Here is a 24,992-nt window from a genome sequence, read left to right on the forward strand (position 1 = left end):
ACCCCTCCCCAGCTCGTCCACCTGCCCCCGGCCCCCGCGCCCCCTACAGCCGCCAACCTCGTAACAGTCATTGCTTCCTCCTATGGTAGGACGTGTACCTCTGTGTGTTCATGGAGCCGGAGAAACCAAAACCGGGTCTCTCTCCACCCCCGGGAGTGCTGAGGAGGGGAGGGGGCGGTTTGTTCAGTTACTTGGGGGACCTCGCCCAGCATCCTGCCCCCTCCCCAAAGCTGCAGCCCAGTAGAGGAAAGGGGTGACTGGACTGCAGGGAGGCCAACAGTAATGAGTGGGGGAGGGATCACAAAGCCAGGGGTTTGGACCCACCCATGTGAAGCCATGAATCCCCCAGCACCAGCCAAGGAAAGGGTCTGGGAAGGAGAAAGGCCCAGGGCAGTAGAGGCAGGGCCCAGCCCTTTAGAGCCGCCTCCACATGCCCCCCTGCTGGCCCATGTACCATCTGCGTTTCTCCCCTCATCTCTAGATGGGAAGCCTGACAAAGGTGCCCAGTGGGATACTGTCCCCCACCCCTTGGGGATCACTGCCTTCTTTCTCCTCTTTGCCTCATTCACCCGCTTCCTTCCTCTCTGGATTGTGTGGAGGGTGAGGTGGGCCTTACAGACAGCCAGAGTTTAGGGTGGTATGATCTGCCCTCACCTGCCTCATCCCCCCACCCAACACACACACACACACACACACACACTTACACTTCTGTTCTGTTCATTGGTCTCTGTCCCGGGCTGGAAGCAGGAGTTAAGGCTGGCCTTGAATGCCCCATTCCGGTCTCACTCTAGCCCAAGATCCCAGAGGCTGCTTCCCAGGAAGAATCTTCAAGGAAGCAAGCCTAAGAGAATACAGTGGCTGCATGTGTATGGCAGGGACAGCTTGGCAGAACGTGTGTGTGCCTGGGGCTGTGAGGGCGTGTGTCTACATCTCTGCATTGGGCCTGTGTCTCCAGATGTCTGTGGCGTCCGCGGTGGGGAAGTGACTGTGTGACCTGTTAACAGTGTGAGAGGCTGCTCAGCAGTGCAGTCAGAAGGCTGGGTTCTGGTCCTAGCTCCAGCACTCTCCCCGTTATCTCCAACAAGCCATTTATATTCTCTGGCTTTCAGTTCCCTCCACTGTACAATGAGCAGCATCTGAAATTAAGGTTCTTCCAAACCTGAAGGAATTTCTTCATAGGAATTTCTGTGGAGGTGGATAAGGAGGTCTCTGTGTTGTCTTTTGAGTACATCTGGTGGCTTCCTGAGTTGCACGTCAGTGTGGAAAAGAGAGGGGGAAGTTCCTGTGGGAGCTGTGTATGCCTGAGTACAATAGTATCTTTTGGGAAATGTGTGAGTGTGTGTCTGTGTGTGTCTGTGGCTGTGCACGTGTATGTGGATTTCTATGGTGTGTGTAGCTGTGTGGGGTGTCTGAGAGTCAGAATATATGTACTGCTGCTTCTGCTGCTGTCACTCGGTGGTGGCAGGGGTGGTGGTGGTGGCTAGAAAAGCTGAGGATGAAAATCAAGAGGGAGAAGGTGACCAAGGCCCTCCCCTGGGCCTGGGCAGTATAGATCTGCCCCGTGCGAAGGAAAGCAAAAGCACAGATAGCCCACGCCTGGTCAGGTCTATGCCACACAAACCCCGTATCCCAGGGCCACTCCTCCATGCTGACCTCCCCCACATGCTGGCCAATCCACTCTAATATATACCACTCACATGCTGCCAGCGTGCACAGGACACACCCACAGCCCAGTTCCTGGCTGCCAGTCCTGGGAGGTGGGAGTTGGAAGGGGGCGAGGGCAGTGAGAAGAGAGAGTAAGGCTGCTGCCTTGGGAGGGGTAGCACCTCTCCCTGCACCACACCCAGGGGCTGCCAGCTCCTGAGTGCTGAGGTGCAGCTCTCCACCCTCAACTCCTCCAACCCACGCCTAACTCCTCCAGTGCAGGGACCCTGGTTAGATGATGAGAAAATGCCAAAGGGAGGCAAGGACGGAGAAGGCACCTGCAGGACTCACACGGCCCGTACTGGCCCCCACCTGAGCCTGTTTCTCCCCCCACCCCGCCCCGGTCAGCATACCCACCCCCCGTCATCTGGGCCCCAAAACCAAGCTTCCTACTACTACTACCGCCACCACCCCGGCCTCCTTGACTCACCCTTCGAGAACATGGGTACCTCCTCTTTTCCAGGCAGGGCCCCCGCCAAGGCTCACTTAGACTGCTGCCTTTGCTGCTGACATGCTGTGTGACTCTGGCCCACTGCTTAACCTCTCTGGCCCTGAGGAATAAGGGAAAGGCTCCCTCCCCACAAGATATACCTAATTCCCTGGCAGGCAAGGGCCTCTAGCCGAGGCAGTGTAGCAAGTGTAGTGGAGAGAAGTACGAAGCTGGCAGCCAGCACTTTCTGGGTCTAGGGAAAGTGCATGGTTCCCTCCTTCCCTGTGTGGGAGGTTGGAGGGGAGGAATCGAGGCCTTAGTTTGCCCCCTGCCACCCTTGCCCCTTGTAGATACTGCCTTAACACTCCCTCTACCCTCAGCTCTGGCTGCCACCCAGCCAGGTTTCTCCGTGCTCACTAATTTATTTCCAGGAAGGTGTGTGGAAGACATGAGCCGTGTATAAAATTTTTTTTAACATTTCCATCGCAGTATTGACCATCATCCTTGGTTGTGTATCGTGTAACACAAATAATGATATTAAAAGCATCAAACAAGCCAGCCTCAGCTCCCTACCTGGGGTGCGGGCAAGGGGCAGATGGGCCGGGAAGGGCAGAGGACCGATCCGCTGAACGCGCATTTCACCCTACCTCCACCTGTGGGTTCCCAGGCTAGGCCTGCCACTGACCAGCTGCAACGGCCCTGGATGACTCACTTGACCCCTCAGAATCTCTGTTTCTCTTCGTCACAGTGAGAAGCTTCGCCTAGAAGATCTCCAGGGACCTTGTGAACTCTTGGAAATTGGGCTCTTTTGAGAGACTTGAGGCAGGAAGAGACTGGGGTAGGGAGGAAGTCAGACCTCTTCACCTCTCCGGGGATGGGGCTGAGCCAGGTGATATCATAATGGGCAGTGCCCATCCTAGAGAGGGAATCAGGGTGGGGGAGGAGCAAGAAGGCTGTGAGGGAGGGAAGCTGAGAGATCCTCCACAGGAGGGGGGGTCGCAGCAGCTGGGGCACCTGCCGAGCTGTCTGGAAAAGGGCGGGGGGTGGTCACTGATGTCTTGCAGGAGCCCCTGGTAGGTAGAGCCCACCACGGCATCCCCTAGACCCCACTATGTTCCTCTTTTCCCGTAAGACCAAGACCCCCATCAGCACCTACAGGGACTCCTACAGGGCTCCTACCTCCATCAAGGAGGTCTATAAGGACCCACCTCTGTGGGCCTGGGAAGCCAACAGGTTTGTGACTCCGGTAAGTGGCGAGCTGGGGCGGGGGTTGGGGGGCGGGCAGTTCAGAGTGTATGGCTGTGGGTGTCTGGATCACTGACAGTGTGTGGTTGTCATTATGTGTTTGTAATTCTTTGTAGCTTTGTGTGTGTGTGTGTGATTCATTTGCTTAGCCATGGAATTTGTCACGATATATATAAAGTAATACGAGATCCTGCCCTCATGGTGCCCTCCTACTCCACCAGGGTAGGAGATGGGGAGAGATAGATGATAATCAAGAAATGAATAAGAGTTTTGTCAATTGTCCTAAATTCTGTAAAGGACATAAACGGGGTACTGGAAATGGAAAGTAACCAGGGAGAGCTACTTAAATAGAAGTAATGAAAGAGGGCTCTCTCTTTCAAGGTGACATGAGCTGAGACTGGAAAGGTGAGTGAGAAATAGCCATGTGAAGAACTGAAAGGATAGGATTCCAGGCAGAGTGATCAGAAAGTGCAAAGGCCCTGAGGCTGCCTGTGGGCTCTACCTACAGGCATGTTTTTATGCATGCTTATTACAGTCTCCTGTGTCTGTACTTGAGGACAGGTGGCCAAGTGGGGTTGTGCGGCTTTCACAAAATGGAGAGAAGATCTGTAAGTCTAATTGTGACTCTGCCCAAGGGAGTTTATCTGTGTGTACCACCTAACAAAACTTTGCTGAGTACTTACATGTGTCAGGGACAATGTGGTTACAGTGAAGGGCCAAGCCATGCCTTTGAGGATCTCTTGGCAAAAAGTGAACAAAGTAGGACTGCCCAGTGTGGAACATGCACCAGCAGAGGCTTGTGCTGGTATAACAGCCAGAAAGCCACTCCCGGGACTTGAAGGGCAGGTCTGCTAAGAGATCCAGAAGAAGGACGCTGTGAGCAGAAGAGGAATGTGAGAAAGGGCAGCCCAGGGGCAGGGACCCACCAGGAACTGAGAACTGGAGCATAGGGAGAGGCCAGCCCTATGGTAAGAGAGAAGCCTGCAGACCATGAAGGGCTTCAGGTTGTGTTGAGAAATGTGGTCATAATGGTCCAGACTTTTGAGCCTGGGAGTGTCATGGCTTGGATTGTGAGTGACACACTCTGGCCACTGTGGCAGGAGATTGAAGGGGCTGGAGTTGAGGGCAGGAAGCCCAGTGAGGTGGTGAAGGATGAGGGAAGAGGATATAGGTGGGAGATAAGGAGAGACTGTAGCAGTGAAAAATAGGAGAGTATTTTTGAATAGGAGACTATTGTTGATACTCTCAATAGTACTCTCCTACTGTTGAATAGGAGAGTCTTTTAAAAATAATTTTTATAATTACAAAATAAATATATGCTCAATCAGAAAGTGGGGATCACTCAGAGAAGCACAAAGAAAACAGCCTATAATTCTCACTACCCAAAATAACTACCATTAATTTATTATTATATGGCCTTTCAGGAAGCAAATATTTTTTTATGAAGGTGGTGTCATGTTATATACTAATATTTTGAATCTTGCTTTTTTCACAAAACCATATATCAAGTACATTTCCTGTGTCAAAAATATTCTATAATGTAATTTTAATGACTATAGTATTTTATTTTATGAATGTACCAAAATATGGTTGAGGAAATTTAGATTATTTATAAAATTTTGCTAGTATAATTATTCTTGTACATTCTTTGTATATATCAACTATTCCCTTAGGATAAATTCATAGATAGAAATTGTTGAGGGAAAGGATATGTGAATCTAAAAAACTTTGCATATACACTTCAAATTGCTGTGATAAGGGTTATAATAATCTACATGCCCACCAGCAAAATATGAAAGTGTCTGCCTGCTTTTCCAAACTCAATAGGAGGGAATTTTTAGGAAGCAGATAACACACCTTGGTCACCATCTAGATATAAAGAAGAGGGGAGAGATAAAGAGGACTTCTGGGTTTTGGACTCTGGAAAACTGGAGGAAGGGCAGTGCTACCAACTGAGATTTGGAATTGCAGATTAGAGAGAGATTAGGAGTTCGTCTGGGGACAAAAATATTCAAGGGCTTCCAGGAAAAGATGTCTGCTGTGTAGCTGGATATACTTATCTGAAGCAAAAGAAAGAGGTTTGGGCTACAGACATGAATTCTGAAATCAACATATAGGTGGTAGCTGAAGTCATAGAGATTGCCAAAAAAAGAGTAAGAAAGTGGCCAAGGATAGGGCTTTGGAGAATATCAATATTTCAGGAGTAGGTAAAGGAAGAAGAGCCATAAAAGGAGACAGCGATAGGATGAAAATCGTAGAGAAACCAACAAAGACAGCATTATTAGACAAAGCTCGGTGTCAAATGCTGTCAGCACAGAAAGGAATCTCTTGGATGTAGTAACACTTAGCCGCCTGGCTAAACAGCTTCAGCGACTGGTGAGGAATGAAAATCAGATAGCAGTGGGATTAATAATGAAGGAAAAGCTTCTGCTTCTGGCAGTATGGTGGTCTAGAAACTCTGCAGGGCCCTCCTGCTTCCAAACAACTAGGTCCTGCATAAAAATTAATTTTCATTTTGTTTTGGACTGTCAGTGGAGATGAGTAGTAAGTATGCTAAGACAGAATTGCCCTGAGGACAAACGCCACTATCAGTACTACAAGCAGGAGTTTAAGCCTTAAGCTAGCTGAAAGATGGAGCAACTGAACCTGTAAATTCCAAACTGAACCAGAAAGTCCAGTGATCTCTGGCTCCCTTCCTCCCCAACAAACACACACACACACACACACACACACACACACACACACAATGAATGTATATCTTCTATGGTGGAAAATATCCTCAATGTAGGTTTCCAGGTATCCTTAGAGTATGGTCAATCAAATCTGAGCTCACAATAAAAGACATAAGGAAACAAACCACCATATGACAGACTCAACAGAAACAACAAACAGCAGACTTAAACCTCCAAGGATGTCAGATATTGGAAATAATAGTTAAAGAACACAAAATAATTATGAATTTTTCTGAGCAAAATGTGAACTCATCAAAATGATGCAACAAGAGATTATATTTTGAAAAGAATGGACAGATTTTTTAAAGAAATGAAATTTTAGAAATAAAAGATATATGTGTTAAAACCAAAACTCAATGGATGGATTAAGGAGCAAATTAGACACAGCTTAAGAACATCAGTGAAATGAAAAACAGAGCAAGGGGACTTCCCTGGTGGTCCAGTGGTTAAGACTCCACGCTTTCAATGCAGGGGGCACGGGTTCCATCCCTGGCTGGGGAACTAAGATCCCACAAGCTGTGCAGTGTGGGGGAAAAAAAAAAAAAAAAAAGAGCAAAAGAAATTTCCCAGAATGCAGCACAGAGAGACAAAGAGCTACAGAAAATATGGAAGAAACATTAAGCAATATGAAAGAAAGAGAAGATCCCACACAACTACTCGGGGTTCCAGAAGGAAAGAGCAGAAAGGAGAGTAGTCATTATCTGAAGAGACAAAGGCTCTTGATTTTCAACAACTAACAAGAGAAATGAATCCATGAATTCTTAGATAACACGTGAAACTCCACAACACCAGCTTAAGAGATGACCTTAAAAACATGCAGAGAGAAATTATTTTCAATGTGTCCTCCTTTCAAGAACAAAAGAAAGATAAAGACACTTACAGACAAACAAAAACTAAAATATTTACTACAATAAGACTTATAATAGGGGGCTTCCCTGGTGGCACAGTGGTTAAGAACCTGCCTGCCAATGCAGGGGACACAGGTTCGAGCCCTGGTCCGGGAAGATCCCACACGCTGCTGAGCGGCTAAGCCCGTGCACCGCAACTACTGAGCCTGCACTCTACAGCCCGCGAGCCACGACTACGGAGCCCACGTGCTGCAACTGCTGAAGCCCTCGCGCCTAGAACCCGTGCTCCGCAACAAGAGAAGCCACCGCAATGAGAAGCCCATGCACCGCAACGAACAGCAGCCCCCGCTCGCCTCAGCTAGAGAAAGCCCACGCACAGCAACGAAGACGCAACACAGCCAAAAATAACAATAAATAAATTTTTTTAAAAAGACTTATAATAAAGGAACTTCTAAAGGATACACTTTGGGGAGAAGGAAATGACAACAAAAGGAAGGTCTGAGATGCAAGAAGGAATAGTGAGCTAAGAAACTGGTAAACGAGATAAATTTAAACATTGTCCATAGAAAATAATTATAATAGTTTTTAAATTTAAAGAAAGAACCAAAATATTGGAAAACAATATCATGTAAATTGTATATTGGAAAACAATATCATGTAAGGTACAAGGATAGGAAAGGAATTTTTACAAAAACTGTCATTATTCACAGATGATACAGTTGTGTTTATAGAATCTACAAATTATTAGAATAAGAGAATTTAGAAAGTTGGATGAATTTAAGATAAAAAGCATATTTAGGAAGCATAATCTTAAAATATATATATATCATTTTAGCAACAAAGAGTGAGAGTAAGTAGAAATAAATCTAACAATGTGTGCAAAACTGAATGGATAATATTATAAAACTTTGAATACCTTAAAAAAATACTTAAATGAAGAGGCATAACATGCTCATGAATAGGAAGAGTCACTAACATAAAGATTCCATGCAATTCTGATTAAAATCTCAACAGGAGTTTTTGAAGAATTTGACAAGCTGTCTCTAAAATTTATAGAGAAGAGCGAAGGCCCAAGAACTAGCTAAAACACACCTGAAGAAGAAGGGGACTTGCCCAGTCAGATATTAATATTTATTACCAAGCTATAGAAATCCATAAAGCATAATATTACTGTAGGGGTACACAAATTGATTAATGGAATAAAACCAGAAATGGAGCCACACATATATGGAAACGATATACAACAGAGATGACTGAAAGTAAAGCTATGGGAAAAGATGTATCAGGCTTGGGGTGGCATTACCAATCTGTGGGATAAGATAGATTACTCAATGAGACAACTGGTTATCCATGTGGATAAAAATTAAATTGATCCCCTAATTCACACCAAACCCCCAAACAAATTCCTGACAGATTAAGGCATAAGTATGGAAAGTAGAACTATAATTTTAGAAAAAATTATGACATTATCTCCATTATCTTAGATTATGGATGGATTTCCTAAGTCACAAAAGCACTACATAAGAGATGAATAAATTCAACTATGTTAAAATTAGGAACTTATGTTCATCAAAAGACACCAAAAAGAAAATGAAGTTACAAGCCACCAACTGAGAGACGATAACTGCAACATGTAACTGACAAAGGAATATGTAGAATATATAAAGAACTATAATTCTCTGGGTTAAAATGAACACGTTTTGACTCCTTCCTAAAACCCCTTGAAAACTACAATAAATGCATATTTAAGACATAAATATGCAAGAATAGTGAGAAGGAAGGACAATGACAACAAAATTTCAGAAGCTGGAAAGTGTGATAGATAAGTAGTAACTGACACAGCAGATCTGAGAAAGCTGAATCCAAAGCCAGCAGTGGGAAACACAAGACATAATTCAACTTAAAACTGCAGAATTTTTAAAAGGCTCAGAAATTGGTAATACTAGGTTTCTTTGGAACAGAAGATGGGACAGGGCCAAGGCTGAAACGATAATGATTTGAAAGCTAAGAAGCAATTAAACCCCCTCTTCTATTCCATGCCGTAGGGTGACTGCTCGCCCATCTCTGCAAAAGTCAGAAGGCCTATTTTTTTGGCAAGGATCTCAGGACTGGAGATTCCAGGCCCGGCTAAGTTCAGGGTACCGTACTGAAAACAGATGAACATCCGTATGCTGAATGCTAAACCCCCAGCAGCCCTCTTTTCCACTAGGTTCTCAGAACAATGGCAGCTAGGTCACTACTCTCAAGCCAAAGACTGAAAGAGTATCTTCCGAGGGATCTGATCAGCCCAAGAGAAAAGACCTACAGATACTGACAGAGTTTGCAACAAATAGTCTAGCCAGAGCATCCTACAATGATGCCCACCCACAGCTCAAAGCCTCCAATGAGCCTTTTTAGTCTCCTACTCATAAACATGAGCAGACAATCAAAGATTACAGACATCTGAGGAAAGCCTCGAATGGAAACACTGAAGAGTCTGTGAGTTCTTCTAAATGATTGTGTGTGTGTGTGTGTGTGTGTGTGTGTCTGAGTGTGTATGTACATCTATGAGTGTATCTGGGCGCACAGATCTATGTGTATGTCTGGACGTGCATGTGTTTGTGTGTATGTAAAACTCAGGGGAGTGCTAAGTCTTGGGGCCCCTCCACCCATATGGAGTATGACTGTGTAGGATCTGCCCACAGAACAGAACCTCAGCTGGGCACGGAGGATCCAAGAAGCCCCTCAGCTGAGGGGTTTTCAGGGGAGTAGGAGCACTAGAAGCAGCAAGGTCTCATCCCAGGCCAAGAGAAGCCTCTGCTCTTCAGATCATAAAGATGAAATGCGGTGCAAAGGTGTCATCCCAGCACCTTGCTGCCCACTATGATGAGAAAGTCCTTTCTGGTGTCTGACTTTGCTGGGCGTCCCACCGCTGTAACCCAGCTGTCTTTTCATCCCAGCTGCCTACAGAGACGTGGGCCCACAACTAACTTGGCAATGTGCCTTTAGCTGAGGACAAGGGGGCCCTTGATCTGGGCTTCTACAGATCCAGCCAAACAAGGGGTGTTGGGATAAGATGAGGTGAACCCCAAGAAGCAGAGGGGCCCAGAGCCTGAACAAAGATCAGGAAAAAAATCAGGACAGGATGAGGACCAGCACAACGTAAATGTCAGGGTCAAGGGTAATATTGGTGTCAAGATGAGAGCCACAGCAGAATTAGGGTCAGAGAATTAGATTTTAAAGTAGGTGCCCCTCTGGCCCCATCCTTCATCTCCTTCAAGGTGCCAGATTCACAGAGAGCCCTTCCTGTCCAAAACACCTGCCTAAGGTAGCCAGCTCCCAGGGCAGCCAGCCTTTCCTGAGGTTGTTCCACGGGCCTGTTGCTCTGTTGGGGAAGACCCAGGCCATGCTCCCAGGCAGCACACAGTCTGGAAGAAAGAGGACAGGAACACCCAGCTCTGCCCTTATAGGTCCCAGTCAAGGAAAGGACAGAAATGAGAAGAACATCAGAAAACCACTCTGACTGAGGGAAAATGTTGGGTTCCAAGTCCGAGCCTTGGATGGAAGAAAAGGAGAAAAGGGTGATTCAAGCAAAAGAACTATGCAGAGGGAACCAAGGCTGGCCTGGGGATCCCTCTGGCATAGGGAGAGGGTTGGGAGACCCACCTGGGCTGACCTAAATAGGGGCTAAATCTAGGTCCAGCTGGATACCAAGGCTGGGGTCTCCATGCACCTAGCCATCTCCTCCCCTCTCTCCTTGCCAGGGCCTGACTCAGACTGTGAAGCACCACGTGGATCCTGAAGCCCTGCAGAAGATGGTCAAGTGTGCTGTGCAGGACTACAGCTATAAGAGTTCCATACCAAGCCACCCCTACTTGCCTGAGAAATACTGGCTCTCTCAAGAGGAAGGTAGGCCTCACGCATCACCCAACTGTGACCCCATTCAATGACCCCAACAAAGACCCTACACCTGAACCCAACTTGACTTCTGACCTCCACCCTGATCCTATACAAACCTTATCCCCATCCTCGACCAGGGCTTCTTCTCTAATTACCCCCATTCCAGCTTGATTCCCAACCACCTGGCCTGACCTTGATCCTGACCCCTGACCCTGGAGGAGGAGATCCAGGCTCTGCCTTTTGGGAGCTCCCAGTCTATGCCAAAGAGTTGGAAGAGGCCTGGGCCTTATCCCTAGAGAGAGGGAGGGAGCATTAACCTCCTCCAAACAAATTCCTCCATGTGTATTCCGGTGCTATCTTCTCCCATCTTCTTAGTGACCCTGTTCCATCAGGTTCCCTTCTCTCCTGCATCCCTCTGCCCCACCACATCTCTCTCCCCTCAACCTGGAAGCCTTTTCTAATTTCCTCCTGTCTAAAAATTCTCTCTCGCTCCTCATCTTCACAGCCAAGATTCTTGGAAATAGAGTCTATGTCTCTACTTCCTCACTCCTTATGCCTTATGAGAAATTATCTTTCTCATTTGGTTAGGTGTTTATTATGTCTTCCTGTACATTCCAAAAGAACAGAGAGTCTTGTTTTACTTAGAGCTGTGCCCTCTCCACCTGGAATAGCAGCAGGCTTCATAAGTATTTGTTGAATGAATTGATGATTAATCTTCAATTGAAATTGGGAGTCTGCATCTCCTACACTCATGTTTAATGTTTATTAAAACTGATCTTGTATGGTTCTAATTACCTCATCCATGGGACTCTTCAGTCTTTTCCTCATGAGACCTACCCTATGTATTTCACTCTGACCACTCTCTACTCTGTGAAACTACTTCCTTCCTCAGCTTCTCTGATGCCTCAAATTCCTGGGTCTCTTGTCTAATCATTCTGGAAACATGGGGTTCCTCGGAATGCTGATCGGAGCCCTCCTCTCTCCTTATTCCTCTCCTGAGACCGTTTAATCTAACCCACATCTTTAATTACTGACAACTCTAAGTCTTTATTTCTAGTCTTGTCCTCTTACCAGGATTCCACTTTCCTTTATCTGATTATGATCAAATTTACCTGAATGGCCCCAAACACTTCAAACTCAGTATGTCCAACCCACCAACCTAGAACTCCAAGTCCCAACACACTGTCCCACACATACACGCACCTGCTCTTACGCTAGGGCTCCTAGAACTCCTTTCCTAATCTCTCACATGTATTCTTTAACATTGTTAGCGTGGTGGATCAGGGAGGAACTTACAGGACACTTAGGTGACTGGATGGGTGGGGCTTCGGAGGGTTTTAAGTAGAGAACTGTCTTGGTCAGATTTTCATTTATCATAAGTGCCACAGCTTCTATGTAGAGATCGGATTGTAGGATTTCAGAATGAGGCAGGAAGACCAGTAAGCTAATAACAATAATAAAAACAATAATAATGTGATGATGATGATGATGGTAGTTTTCTCTGTGCCAGGCATTGTTCTAAATGTTTTACATATAATAACTTATTTAAATCTCACAACGACCCTATGGGGTAGATAGCATTATTACCCCCATTTTAAAATTAAGGAAACAGAGACAAGGTGAAATTAATTAACTAGATCAAGGTCACACACAGTTAATATCTGGCAGAGCTGAAATTTGAACCACAGGAGTCGGTCTACAGAGTCCATCCTATTAACCATGACGTTCTTGTCTCCTGGTTTAGGCACTGCAGAGATACAGGAGTGATATCATGGGGGACTGGAAGAAAGAATAGAGTCAAGTGATTTTAAGGAGGCAGAATAAGCAAACTTTGAGCCTGGATGTGGAAGATGAGAGGGAGGATTTGGGAGGAGGCCTGTTTCCAGGGCTTCCAGGTTGGCTGATTCAGAGAGGGTGGTGCCAGGATGAAATGTGATCAGCTCAAAGGACCCAGGCTCCACTCAGAAGCTTGTCTTAGGTGGGATATAGGCTGCATGTCAGTGCCTAAATAAGACAAGTATGGGGCCAGGCTGGGCTTTTCTGGCCTACGGGAGATGAGTGAGAGCCCAGCTTTGTGCTGGGGATCAGAGGAAAAGCATCTAAGGGGTCCCAGATCCTGGAGCAGAATAAGGAGTAATACTGTCTTATGTCTCCACCCCTATGATCAAGCAGACAAACGCAACCCAAACCACCTGTGCGGTAACCGGTATAATACACGGAGGATGGGACCTTACAACTGTACGGGCTGGAACAAATGTGCCACATACCTTCCTCGGCTGCCTAAGGTATCTACTGTGCCCAACAAAGATGCCTGGGGCCTGGGACCACCCCCCACTCCCCATGTGCCTCCCAAACCACAGTGTCTGATATTTCACCATTAGTTTCTCATCCCTTTCCCACCAACAATGCTCCAAGGCCTTTTCCCATTTGTGAGACTAGGGTTTATAAAAGAGTCCAGCCACGGCCCCAGGCATGAAGAAAGAGGGAAGATGTAAGGATACCAGGCAAGAGTAGGGGCTCTTAACTGTAGGTTGATGGCCGACCTCAGGTTGACTGAACCCTTCTGAATCAGAACTTCCTCAAGAATCAGAATCAGAATTTTTCATAAGTTCCCCAAGTGATTCTGATGGGCAGGCAACACTGCAATATTGAAAAATCCCTATTAGAGAGACACAAAGACACAGCTACACAGAGTCGGCTAGACAAAAAAGGGTAAAATCAGAGGCAAACGGTGGGACAGGGATGTCAGAGGTGCAGGTCCAGACCTGGTCCACCTACAGCTCCACTTCCCCCACCCCCACCACCTGGGAGGCGGAGTAAACCGCGTTGCCCAGCGACAACCCCAAACACTCAGAACGTGGCAGAGTAGGGGAGCTTCTGGAGGGCGGGGGAAGGCGCGGCCTGGGACTAGTCTGCGTGTTCTGGGAGAACCCCCAAAGGAGGAACTCTTCCGGGTCAGAGCTTGAGGCAGCGTGTGTGCCACTTCCAGGAGACCGGGATGGAGACAGTAGTTCGAGGAATGCCCTTGGTGTACCCTCCTAAGCCGGAGCGACTCAACGCCTACGGTAACAGATGGTGGGACAGTGGAGGGAAATGGGTAGGCCAGAAGGACGGAGGGATGGAGACCCGAGGTACGGGGCGGAGGCCGAGGGCCCTGGAGAGGCTGTAACCTTGTCTCTATCTGTTTGTGTCTCCATCTCTTCCTGTCTCTGACCCTGTCTCTTCCCATTCCTGTGACTGTGTCTGGGTCTCCCGGGCTCGGGGCCCGCGGGCGCAGAGCGCGAGGTAGTGGTGAACATGCTGAACTCGCTGTCACGGAACCAGCCGCTGCCAGAGATCACGCCCCGCTGCGGGTGTGTGGACCCGCTGCCGGGCCGCCTGCCCTTCCAGGGTTATGAAAGCGCTTGCTCGGGCCGCCACTACTGTCTGCGCGGCATGGACCACTGCGTCGCCGGGCCACCCCGCACCGAACGTCGCCTGCGACTTTTGCGCACAGAGCAGCCGACTGCAAGGTTCGCCGGGCCGCGCGCGCAGTAGCCGGGCCCCGCCCCCAAACAAGCCCCGCCCCCAAACAAAGCCCCGCCCCCAGAGTCCTCCCTACCCCAGCTGCGGACGCTCCATCCCTAACCACTTCTAGCTCTGACCTGCCTCTGTGCCAGACCCCACCCCGCCTCCAGCCCGCGCGGTCCGCTTACTGGCGCCTCCCTGTCCCGCCCTGGGGCCTCACGGCCTGAACGTACGGCTGAGGTGGGAGAACCTGCACGGAGATACCCGAGTTCCTGATCCTGTCCCTCCTGAACTGGGCTCAAGGTCAACCTGGCTCCTATACGTCTTCTGGAGGCTCTGCCCGAGGGTTTCTTTGAGGAACAAACTCCGCACACCAGTTTGCTCCCCCTTCCCACACCCGCCGGCCCCGCCCCCTACCTGGTCACCCGGCCCTGGAGACGCAGGTTCTAGCTTGCGGCGTGCCATGTGTCCTCAGAACAGTTTCCCCTATTCCTGGGCCTCAGGTCACCGTTGGTAATGGGCAGGGTCATCGCTGGGTTCTAAGAAGGCAAGGAAGTGGTGACCGCATTACCAGAAGGGCCCTGGCCTCCTCGGAGCCCCGCACCACCTCTGGAGGTAGACAGCCTCGCGTGTTATTGTGGAGGAAACTGAAGCTCGAGCGCTCAGCAGAAGCCCAGACTGCAACGCGGTCTTTTCCCTGCACTTGGCGTTAGACAAGGCTGGCTGAGCCTGGGAGAACTCCAATGTCCGCGTCTGTCTAGAGAGCTGTGAAAGGGGGAGGGAGATCCTGAACCCTGTCCCTAACCCCGTGGTGATACCCCGTCCCTCCCCAGGCTGAGAGAGACTGATTCATTGTGCAAAACTGGGTCTTATCCCTCACAAGGGCGTGGAGGAGCAAGAAAGTGCCTAAGCCTCAGAAACGTCGCCTCGTCGATAAGCTGGAGTAATTGCTGTCCCATGTTGAGGATCCGGGGGCTCCCAGGTCCTCAATGACTGTACCCCAACCTTCCCCAGAGTACAGCGTTCTCCGCCGCCCAGCCTGGGCGGCAGAAACGAGGCCTTAGAGGGAGAGGGACTTTAGGTGTCTTCCCAGAGGCGACGTTTCAAGGTCTTGAAGGGACAGGAGGCCGGAAGGGAGGATCTCCGAGCAGTAGGACTGACACCTGAAGTGCGGCTCAGAGTCTTGGTCTGGGTTGGGGCGTAGAGGGAAGTCAAAAGGCCCGACCCATTCCTGCCCACCGCTTCCTTCTCTAGGAGTGTATCGCCCTGCGAGCACCGGACGGGAATGCAATGTGTTGTTATAACTCCCCCGCCGTCATACTACCCTTGTCCGAACCTTAGGTAAATCTGGCGCGCACACATGCAAATGTGCACCCACACAGAAGCTGTAACCTTGGCATGGCGGGGGACCCAGGGACTAGTTGGGATAACTGACCGCTGCGATGCACCGACTGGAAGATGACACCAGGGGGCGATGGTGCCATGGGGAAGTCAAAGCTGGCAACTAAATGAGAGGGCTTGGAGATGGCATTGAGGGTTTACAGGTTGGCAGTGGGGCTTAGAGTCAAGAGATCAGGGCGTTAGGTTCAGGGCTTGAATTAAAGTGTAAAAAGTCAGTGTTAGGGAGCGGGTATTGGGAGTCAAAAATTTAACAGTAGAACCTGAGGTCAAGAGGTCAGTGTTGGAGCCTAGGGCCATTATTCGGGACGAAATGTTGGGATAAGATTAGCACTGAGAATTGGAGTCAGACATATGAGGGTCCAAAAGGGCCAACCCATCTCTCCCCACAGATGGGAAACAAGTCACTTCAAGAAGACCGGTGGCCCCCAGAGAAACAACTATGTCTTCCACCCTGAGTTTGTGTCCGAGACCTATCCTGACTACCACTGCCGGTAGAGCCCGGGCTGCCCGGGCCAAGGGGGCTGAACAATAAATAAATTCTTCATCCTAAAGGCTGCCTCTCATGTCCTTACCCAGCAGGATCTGGCAATGAGGAGCCAGTCACTCAGGCCTCTGCCAAGCCCCCTCAACTGAGATACAGTTTCTCAAAGTCATCTTGCCCTGAGCCCTCCCCACTCCATCATCTCAGTACTTCCCTTGGGTGGCCCTGAGTGCCCTCCTGACGCATGGCAGTAGCCCTATGAGGGGCATGACCTCCTCCTTTCCATCCCAGGGCCCAAACTAATGGGCCCACCTAGCCACGCAGGAGGGCCCATCTACCTCCCATCCTAGGAGGGCCCCACAGCTGCCATTTCCCCAATATCCCCCAAACCTAGATGTCCCTTCACCCCCATATCTCAGTGGACCCAGAATCGCCCATCCTGCAGTCAGAGCCATGTCCCTATACTCAAAGCTCTTGATCTCTGTTCCCAGAGTCTCCATCACAGCGACTCCAAAGTCCATGTTCAGATACCCTTGCTGCCCTCCCCCACCCAAGTCCAAGAGGTCCAAAACAATTTTGGAGGGTTTCATGATCAAGAAATTTCAAATTACAAAACAAGCCCTGCATCATCAGAAAATCTACAAACAACAAATACTGGAGAGGGTGTGGAGAAAAGGGAACCCTTTTGCACTGTTGGTGGGAATGTAAATTGATACAGCCACTATGGAGAACAGTATGGAGGTTCCTTTAAAAACAAAAAATAGAACTACCATATGATCCAGCAATCCCACTACTGGGCATATACCCAGAGAAAACCATAATTCAAAAAGACACATGCACCCCAATATTCATTGCAGCATTATTTACAACAGCAGGTCATGGAATCAACCTAAATGCCCATCGACAGATGAGTGGATAAAGAAGTTGTGGTACATATATACAATGGAATATTACTCAGCCATAAAAAGGAACGAAATTGAGTCATTTTTTGAGACGTGGATGGATCTAGAGACTGTCATACAACAGAGTGAAGTAAGTCAGAAAGAGAAAAACAAATATTGTATATTAACGCATGTATGTGGAACCTAGAAAAATGGTACAGATGAACCGGTTTGCAGGGCAGAAGTTGAGACACAGATGTAGAGAACAAACGTATGGACACCAAGGGGGGAAAGCCGTGGTGGGGGGGGCGTAGGTGGGGATGGTGGTGTGATGAATTGGGCAATTGGGATTGACATGTATACACTGATGTGTATAAAATTGATGACTAATAAGAACCTGCTGTATAAAAAAATAAATAAAATTAAATTAAAAAACAAACAAACAAAATAAAACAAAGCCCTGGGGGACTTCCCTGGTGGCGCAGTGGTTAAGAATCCGCCTGCCAATGCAGGGGACATGAGTTCAATCTCTGGTCCAGGAAGATCCCACATGCCACAGAGCAACTAAGCCCGTGCGCCACAACTACTGAGCCTGTGCTCTAGAGCCCGTGAGCCACAACTACTGAAGCCCACGTGCCTAGAGCCTGTGCTCCGCAACAAGAGAAGCCACTGCAATGAGAAGCCCGCACACTGCAACGAAGAGTAGCCCCCACTCGCTGCAACTAGAGAAAGTCCACGTGCTGCAACGAAGACCCAACGCAGAAAGAAAAAAAAAAAGCCCTGTTTCTCTGTCCCTCAGGGAGCAAGCGGTGGGGTGTTCTGGAGCCTCTAGGATCTTCAGTATTTTTGCACCCCATTCCTCCTGGGTGCAGCTGTATAGCGGGGCACGCCCACCTCCTCGCAGCAGGGGCACTTCTAAGGGCTGCCACCAAGGGGAGTGGGTGGGGGAAGACTGCAAAATACGGAGCAGAATCCGGTCTTCTCAGTCCCTGATCTCAGGCACTGCCGGTCTGGTCCGGTGGGAGCTGACAGCTTGGGCCTCCCGGCTGATGGAACTAGGCTCCACTCCGTGGGGGCCTTGATTGGATCCGACCTGCACTGAGCCGCTGAGATCCTCCCAGAATTCCGCTACCCTTTTTCCATATGGAAAAAGAGCTAATGAGAGCGTTATACCGAGACGGCCTCAACCTCCCCAAATCTGGAGGAAAAGGAATCCCAAGGGCCAGCTCTGTCCCTTTACCCTGCGGCTCGCTCCTTCTCATACACATCCCAAATTTAGCCGGCAGGTGCGAGAACCCTAACCTTCGACAGCTGCACCTCCCTCCAGAACTACAGTTCCCAGCAGACCTGGGGCAGAGCCCCGCCCGCGTGCGGGTAAGCGATGGTCCAGAGGGGGCGGGCCTGCAGGCGGGGGGCGGAACCGGGAGGCACCGGGCTGGCGGCGGGCCCGAGCTGCCAGGAGCTGGGCACAGAACAGAAGAGGAAGGTGGGGGCTAAGGGGCGTGAACTCAAGTGCGCGTGACAATGTGGGAGGATGGTCGGGCGCCAGGGGCGGAGCTGGACTCCGAGACTCTAGACGAGACCGAATGACTGGGGCGTGGCCGAGCAGCCAAGGGGCGGGGCTCGAGGACGGCCTCAGCTGTTCCCAGCTAGGCAGCGCCCCGCGCCGCACCGTGGCAGCTCAACTTCTGCTAACTTGGAGGGGATCTGCGGGAGCCTCCATTCACCCCCACTTCTGGGGTCACTTCCGTGAGTGCGCCCTGCGGGAAGACCTTGGGGGGTTGCTGAGGGAAAATATTTCCTGAACTTTCTCTCCGACAGATGAATAGGTGGGGCGAGCTTGGACACCTGGGCCCCTTCTTCGGCCGCGGTTCCCAGCGGGCGACCGCCCTCTTGACCTCAGTCTGTCCTTTCGGACATTATAGCTGCAGCGCTGGGAGTGGGTGTAGAGTATTCCAGGCTGTAGGCTCAGTCACTCTATACCCCCGGATCCGCTCGCTGGGCAGGACGGGGAGAGGGCCCGGATAGAGTTGCCTTTGGCATTTCCACCCCCCACCCTACCCCTGGGAATTGTGTTGGACAAAGGACCCAACGTGGAATGGCCTCCTTTCAGTTGGGCTAGGCCCGACCCTCCCCCTTAGACATGGCTAGGGGCTGGAAGCCAAGACTGAGGATGACTGTCAAGTGTGGAGAGGCTTGGCTAGGGCAAACCCTACCTGCCAGCATTAGCCTGTGGCTGGCCAGATGGCGGAGGCGGCAGATTACAGGGGTCTCTGGCACCACCGTTAACACCAGAATCACAGTTCCTCCCCCACAGCCCCTGTACCAGGTGCCATTAAAATCACCACTTCCCATCCCCAAGAAGCCTTCCTGGGGCAAGTAGCAGCACCAGCCCTTGGGAATACAGGTCTCACCATGCCCACAACCTCCTGATGGAAGCCTGTCCCACCCTCTTGGCCACAAAGCTCCTTTTCTCTCCTGCATTCAGATAGCCAGTCAGACCATTAGCTCCCTGTCAGGGTTAAGCTGGGATTTTGGATTCAGGCAACCCTGCTACCTGAGTGACTTCAAACAAGTTCCTTTTTCTGTTTGGGCCACTGTTTCCTCATCTATAAAATGGGCACTGCAGCTGTGCCTCCTATTCAGCGTTATTGTTAGGGTTGGATGCCATGGTGGCATTAGGGAGACCAGCAGAGGGCCTCTGGGTTTTTGTCCTCATCAAAGAACCTCAGAACCCTAGAAAGTAAAAATTCTCAAGACCTAAGTGTTTGAAAAGGCTTTTGAGGTCACCTTGGTGGACTGGCCATGCCTCCAGGGGTCATGAGATAGGCTGACTTAATATGAAAGTTTTGAGGATGAGCAGTCTCTGTCCTACTCAGATACGGACCCTTTCTCCCTATTCCCTTAGTGCCCAGAATGGGGCCTTGGTTGTCTCGAATGAATTGAATATAAATGTACAGCTGGTCTGGCCTGGGCCACCTAAGGCCTTTGCGTCCTGCTTAGCTTAAGGGCATCAGCTAAAGGCTATGCCTGCATTTTCCAGGAAGGCTTTTCCAGCCTATACCTACAGGAAGGGAAGTCCATAGTAGGTTGGGGGAATTTTGAAGGCTAAGTTGTATGGGATGAGAGGAAGGGAATAAGAGGCTGTTCTAGACCAGCTGGAACTGACCCGTTTAGGGAGTTGGGGGAGGGAGCTCAGAGAATAAGGCCCTGAGATAGAACCTCACTGGGGTGGTGGTGGGGCATTATGGGGAGCTGTATGTTGACATCTGGGATAAAAATTCCAATCTGCACCTGGCACCTGGCATTCTTGATAATCTCTTCATGGGAGAGGTGGGGGAAGTGAGAACGCTGAGCAATTCTGGTGTCTCCTTGGAAATTGCTGGGGACTGGCATCTGGGAGGAGTCTAATTACTGTTTGCCAATCTCCCTCTCTCCTTCCCTCCAGCTGGAGCAGGTGGGCAGCCAGCAGGCTGGCAGTGTATGTCTGTGTATGCACGTGGCTGGTGCTATTTCTTTGCTGGACTCTGCCCTGAGGGCTGAGACAGGAAGGGTCAGTAGCCTTGAACAGCAGGTTTGGACACACACCTCCTCCCAAGTCTGTGTTTCTGTGTAGTCATACCTGAATCTTTAGCATGCAGTATATAAGAGTGGATTGTGTAGTAGGGGGTGTCTGATTGCCAGAGAGCTGGTAGGTGGGGGAAAGAAGTTGGCCCAAGATGGCTGGGTGAAATTTCCTAAAGCAGGTGGCCTGAGGATTGAGGTTAGGAAAGAACTGAGCTTGGTAGTCATAGGATAGGCTTGGCTGAAAATGGAATCAGAAGGACAGGTGAGAGCATGTATGCCTTGAACTTCAATTTGCAAAGCTCACACTTCTGAACTTCATCATGGGGGTCATGAGCAGCTCCCAAAACTAGGGAGAGATGTAATCTGATAAGTGTTTTAGAAAGATCACTATAGCTGCTGTGAGCAGAAGGCATTGGAGGAAAACAAGTTGAAAGCAGGGAGGCTTATCGGGGAAGTGTTGCAACGATACAGGGGAGAAATGACAGTGCTCTAACTAGGGTAGGGGCAAACAGGACAGTGGGTGAGTGCTAGAGACAAAGCCAGAAGGTAGCTGGCCCACAGGTGTGGTGCTGGTAGCAGAGCAGGAAGGTGGGCAGGGAAATGGACTTGGTGATCCTGATGGCTGAGAGCAGAGTAGAGTTTGAGAGCAAAGAGAGGGAGATGGGAGAAGACACCAAGCCCCCATGCCAGGCTCCTGACCCCAGTCCTAAAGTCCAAACCCAACCTCGCCCCCCCTCCAAACCAGGCCCTTGGACTGAGTCTGGCTTTGAGTATCTTCTCTAATCTCCAGATTTAATATGGCTTCTGACTCAAGATTAAATTCCATGCCTGAACTGTTCCCCTTCCTCTCTCCTCTCCCGCTCCCCACACAGGGAAGCCAGCCTCCTGCTGTGTCAAAGGTCTTAAGGAGCTGGCTTGCTTATCCCGCCTCTCCCACCATGGCCACATCTCTGGGAAACCAGGCCCTCTCCAGATTCCTCTCCTTCTCTTCAGCCTGAACTGCCCCCATGTGTGATCCAGGGAGGCCTGATTAATTCTGTGATCCTGGACAGCTCCCTGACCCTGTCTGGGTTTGTTCCTCCACCAGGAAAATGGTGATGCATACCATCTGCCCCTCCCCTTCAGAGTCCTGACTAATTTTGGCAAGCAGTGGGGCCCATGAGAAAGGGTAGGTAAAATGCAGACAGAACGACCTGGTAAGAGTAAAGCCCTTTCGTCCCAGTATACACTTTCCCAAAATATACACTTCTTTCTTGTGGCAGCAAATGTAAAAACTATGGAATGAGAAAGCTCAGTTCCACCTCTTTCTTCCCCTTCCTGACTCAGGCAGGCCAAGTTCAGATGGGCTTTGTCGGGTGGCCCCACTGCCTGCTCCTTCCTTAACTGGGGGCTGATGCCCGAGAATCCTCAGGAAAAGAGCCAGGCCTACCCCCGCCGCCGCCGACCTGGGAGCCACACAGGTCGTAAGAGCCCCGAGGCTGTCGCAGCTGCAACCATGTACACCTTCTTGCCTGACAACTTCTCGCCTACCAAGCCCAAGCCGTCCAAAGAGCTGAAGCCGCTGCTGGGCTCCGCAGTGCTGGGGCTGCTGCTGGTGTTGGCCGCGGTGGTGGCCTGGTGCTACTACAGCGCCTCTCTACGCAAGGCGGAACGCCTGCGGGCCGAGCTGCTGGACCTCAACCGCGGTGGCTTCTCCATTCGCAACCAGAAGGGCGAGCAGGTCTTCCGCCTGGCTTTCCGCTCGGGCGCATTGGACCTCGATTCCTGCAGCCGCGACGGCGCCCGGCTTGGCTGCTCTCGCACAGCGGATGGGCGCCCACTGCACTTCTTCATCCAGACTGTGCGGCCGAAGGACACGGTCATGTGCTACCGCGTGCGCTGGGAGGAGGCAGCGCCGGGGCGCGCGGTGGAGCACGCCATGTTCCTGGGCGACGCGGGGGCGCACTGGTACGGCGGCGCGGAGATGAAGACCCAGCACTGGCCCATCCGCCTGGACGGCCAGCAGGAGCCTCAGCCCTTCGTCACCAGCGATGTCTACTCCTCCGACGCCGCATTTGGAGGCATCCTCGAGCGCTACTGGCTGTCGTCGCGCGCAGCTGCCATCAAGGTCAACGACTCAGTGCCCTTCCACCTGGGCTGGAACAGCACGGAACGCTCTCTGCGGCTGCAGGCACGCTACCACGACACGCCCTACAAGCCGCCCGCCGGCCGCGCTGCTGCGCCCGAGCTCAGCTACCGCGTGTGCGTCGGCTCCGATGTCACTTCCATCCACAAGTACATGGTGCGGCGCTATTTCAACAAGCCATCGAGGGTGCCAGCGCCTGAGGCCTTCCGGGACCCCATATGGTCCACGTGGGTGCTGTACGGGCGCTCGGTGGACCAGGACAAGGTGCAGCGTTTCGCTCAGCAGATCCGCCAGCACCGCTTCAACAGCAGCCATCTGGAAATCGACGACATGTACACGCCTGCCTATGGCGACTTCGACTTCGATGAGACCAAGTTTCCCAACGCCAGCGGCATGTTCCGCCGCCTGCGCGACGCTGGCTTTCGCGTCACGCTCTGGGTGCACCCGTTTGTCAACTACAACTCATCGTGTTTTGGCGAAGGCGTGGAGCGCGAGCTGTTTGTGCGTGAACCCACGGGCCGGCTCCCTGCTCTCGTGCGCTGGTGGAATGGCATCGGCGCCGTGCTCGACTTCACGCGCCCGGAGGCCCGCGACTGGTTTCAGGGGCATCTGCGACGACTGCGTTCGCGCTACGCCGTGGCCTCCTTCAAGTTCGACGCTGGAGAGGTGAGCTATTTGCCGCGGGATTTCAGCACCTACAGGCCGCTGTCCGACCCCAACATATGGAGCCGGCGCTACACAGAGATGGCGCTGCCCTTCTTCTCACTGGCCGAGGTCCGTGTGGGCTACCAGTCACAGAACATCTCGTGCTTCTTCCGCCTGGTGGACCGCGACTCGGTGTGGGGCTACGATCTGGGGCTGCGCTCGCTCATCCCCGCCGTGCTCACTGTCAGCATGCTGGGCTACCCGTTCATCCTGCCCGATATGGTGGGTGGCAACGCGGTGTCTGAGCGCACAGTGAGCGGCGGCGATGTGCCCGAGCGTGAGCTCTACGTGCGCTGGCTGGAAGTGGCCGCCTTCATGCCAGCTATGCAGTTCTCCGTTCCACCCTGGCGGTACGACGCCGAAGTGGTGGCCATCGCGCACAAGTTCACTGCACTGAGGGCCTCACTCGTGGCGCCGCTGTTGCTTGAGCTGGCTGGTGAGGTCACTGACACGGGAGACCCCATCGTGCGCCCCCTCTGGTGGATCGCGCCGGGCGACGAGACGGCGCACCGCATCGACTCACAGTTCCTTATCGGAGACACGCTGCTTGTGGCGCCGGTACTGGAGCCAGGCAAGCAGGAGCGGGACGTCTACCTGCCCGCAGGCAAGTGGCGCAGCTATAAGGGTGAGCTTTTCGACAAGACGCCAGTGCTGCTCACGGATTACCCCGTTGACCTGGACGAGGTCGCCTACTTCATCTGGGCATCCTGACCCAGCCCAGGACCCAGAAACCCCACAGCCCTAACCCTAGTCTTCATGTAGGCCTCTAACCTTGCATCACAGCCACACCGGGTATCCCCAGGAAGTCCCCATCTCTGTACCACCCACTAAGTGGGTACTGAAGTAAATGTGCTGGAGCCAGCTCCTGTAGGGCCAGGGGAGAAGATGCTAAAGCAACCTCCCACTCCAGTGCACAATCCTAACAGCCCTCTTTCTCTCCATACACACTCCAGTCTACAGAAACCTCTTCCCTGGGCTGGGGGCAAGAGAGCACAGAGGAAAAAGGTCAGCTCTCTTCCTGTTAAACACGGTTGGGTTTTAAAAGCACAGAGAGAAACCTCACCCTCCATCCTGGCCTGAGTGGCCATCTTTGTCCTTCTGAGGTGGTGACTTGATCCTCTTTAAGGTCCCAAAATAGCCCCCAGCCACACTTAGAAAGGGCACATTTTCAGTGTTGGAAGCCAGGTCCTGAGTCCCCAGCACTGGCCTGACCTGTGGCTGACCTGGTCCCACCCCAGCTGGCGAAAAGAGACAGAGGTACCTGGCCAACTGACAAGGAGGCAGGAGGTCCCCTCCCAAAGGACAGGTGGACTAGGCTCAGCACAGAGCCATCATCATCGTCCCTCATTTGTGAAGAGCTCCTAACACCGCACTTATGCATCTGTGTACACACATGGTTCAGCCCTGGGCCAGGGCCACTGCCTGATGGGCAAAGACTTGCAAAGCCATGCAGGCCAGACTTGATGCCTTAACTCAAGAACGTGTGT

General features: G+C 51.1%; 1 protein-coding gene across 3 annotated transcripts; it reads left to right on the forward strand.

Moving 5' to 3' along the window:
• Window positions 1-3,245: 3,245 nt before the first annotated feature.
• MYORG (myogenesis regulating glycosidase) lies at window positions 3,246-24,216 on the forward strand (the record flags this gene model as incomplete). Of its 3 annotated transcripts, none has more annotated exons than XM_079705729.1 (7): window positions 3,246-3,380; window positions 10,703-10,847; window positions 13,008-13,123; window positions 13,828-13,903; window positions 14,116-14,350; window positions 15,600-15,686; window positions 22,002-24,216. In XM_079705729.1, 7 exons carry the CDS (start codon window positions 3,246-3,248, stop codon window positions 24,214-24,216), a joined length of 3,009 nt encoding a protein of 1,002 aa, XP_079561855.1. The 3 variants fall into 3 exon arrangements, with proteins under 3 accessions (XP_079561855.1, XP_079561856.1, XP_079561857.1); XM_079705730.1 differs by lacking the exon at window positions 22,002-24,216 and adding an exon at window positions 16,136-16,260; XM_079705731.1 differs by lacking the exon at window positions 22,002-24,216 and having other exon boundaries at window positions 14,116-14,345; window positions 15,600-15,782.
• Between the last annotated feature and the right edge of the window lie 776 nt (window positions 24,217-24,992).

Source organism: Hyperoodon ampullatus, assembly GCF_949752795.1.
Source record: "Hyperoodon ampullatus genome assembly, chromosome: 6".
Lineage (NCBI taxonomy): Eukaryota > Metazoa > Chordata > Mammalia > Artiodactyla > Ziphiidae > Hyperoodon > Hyperoodon ampullatus.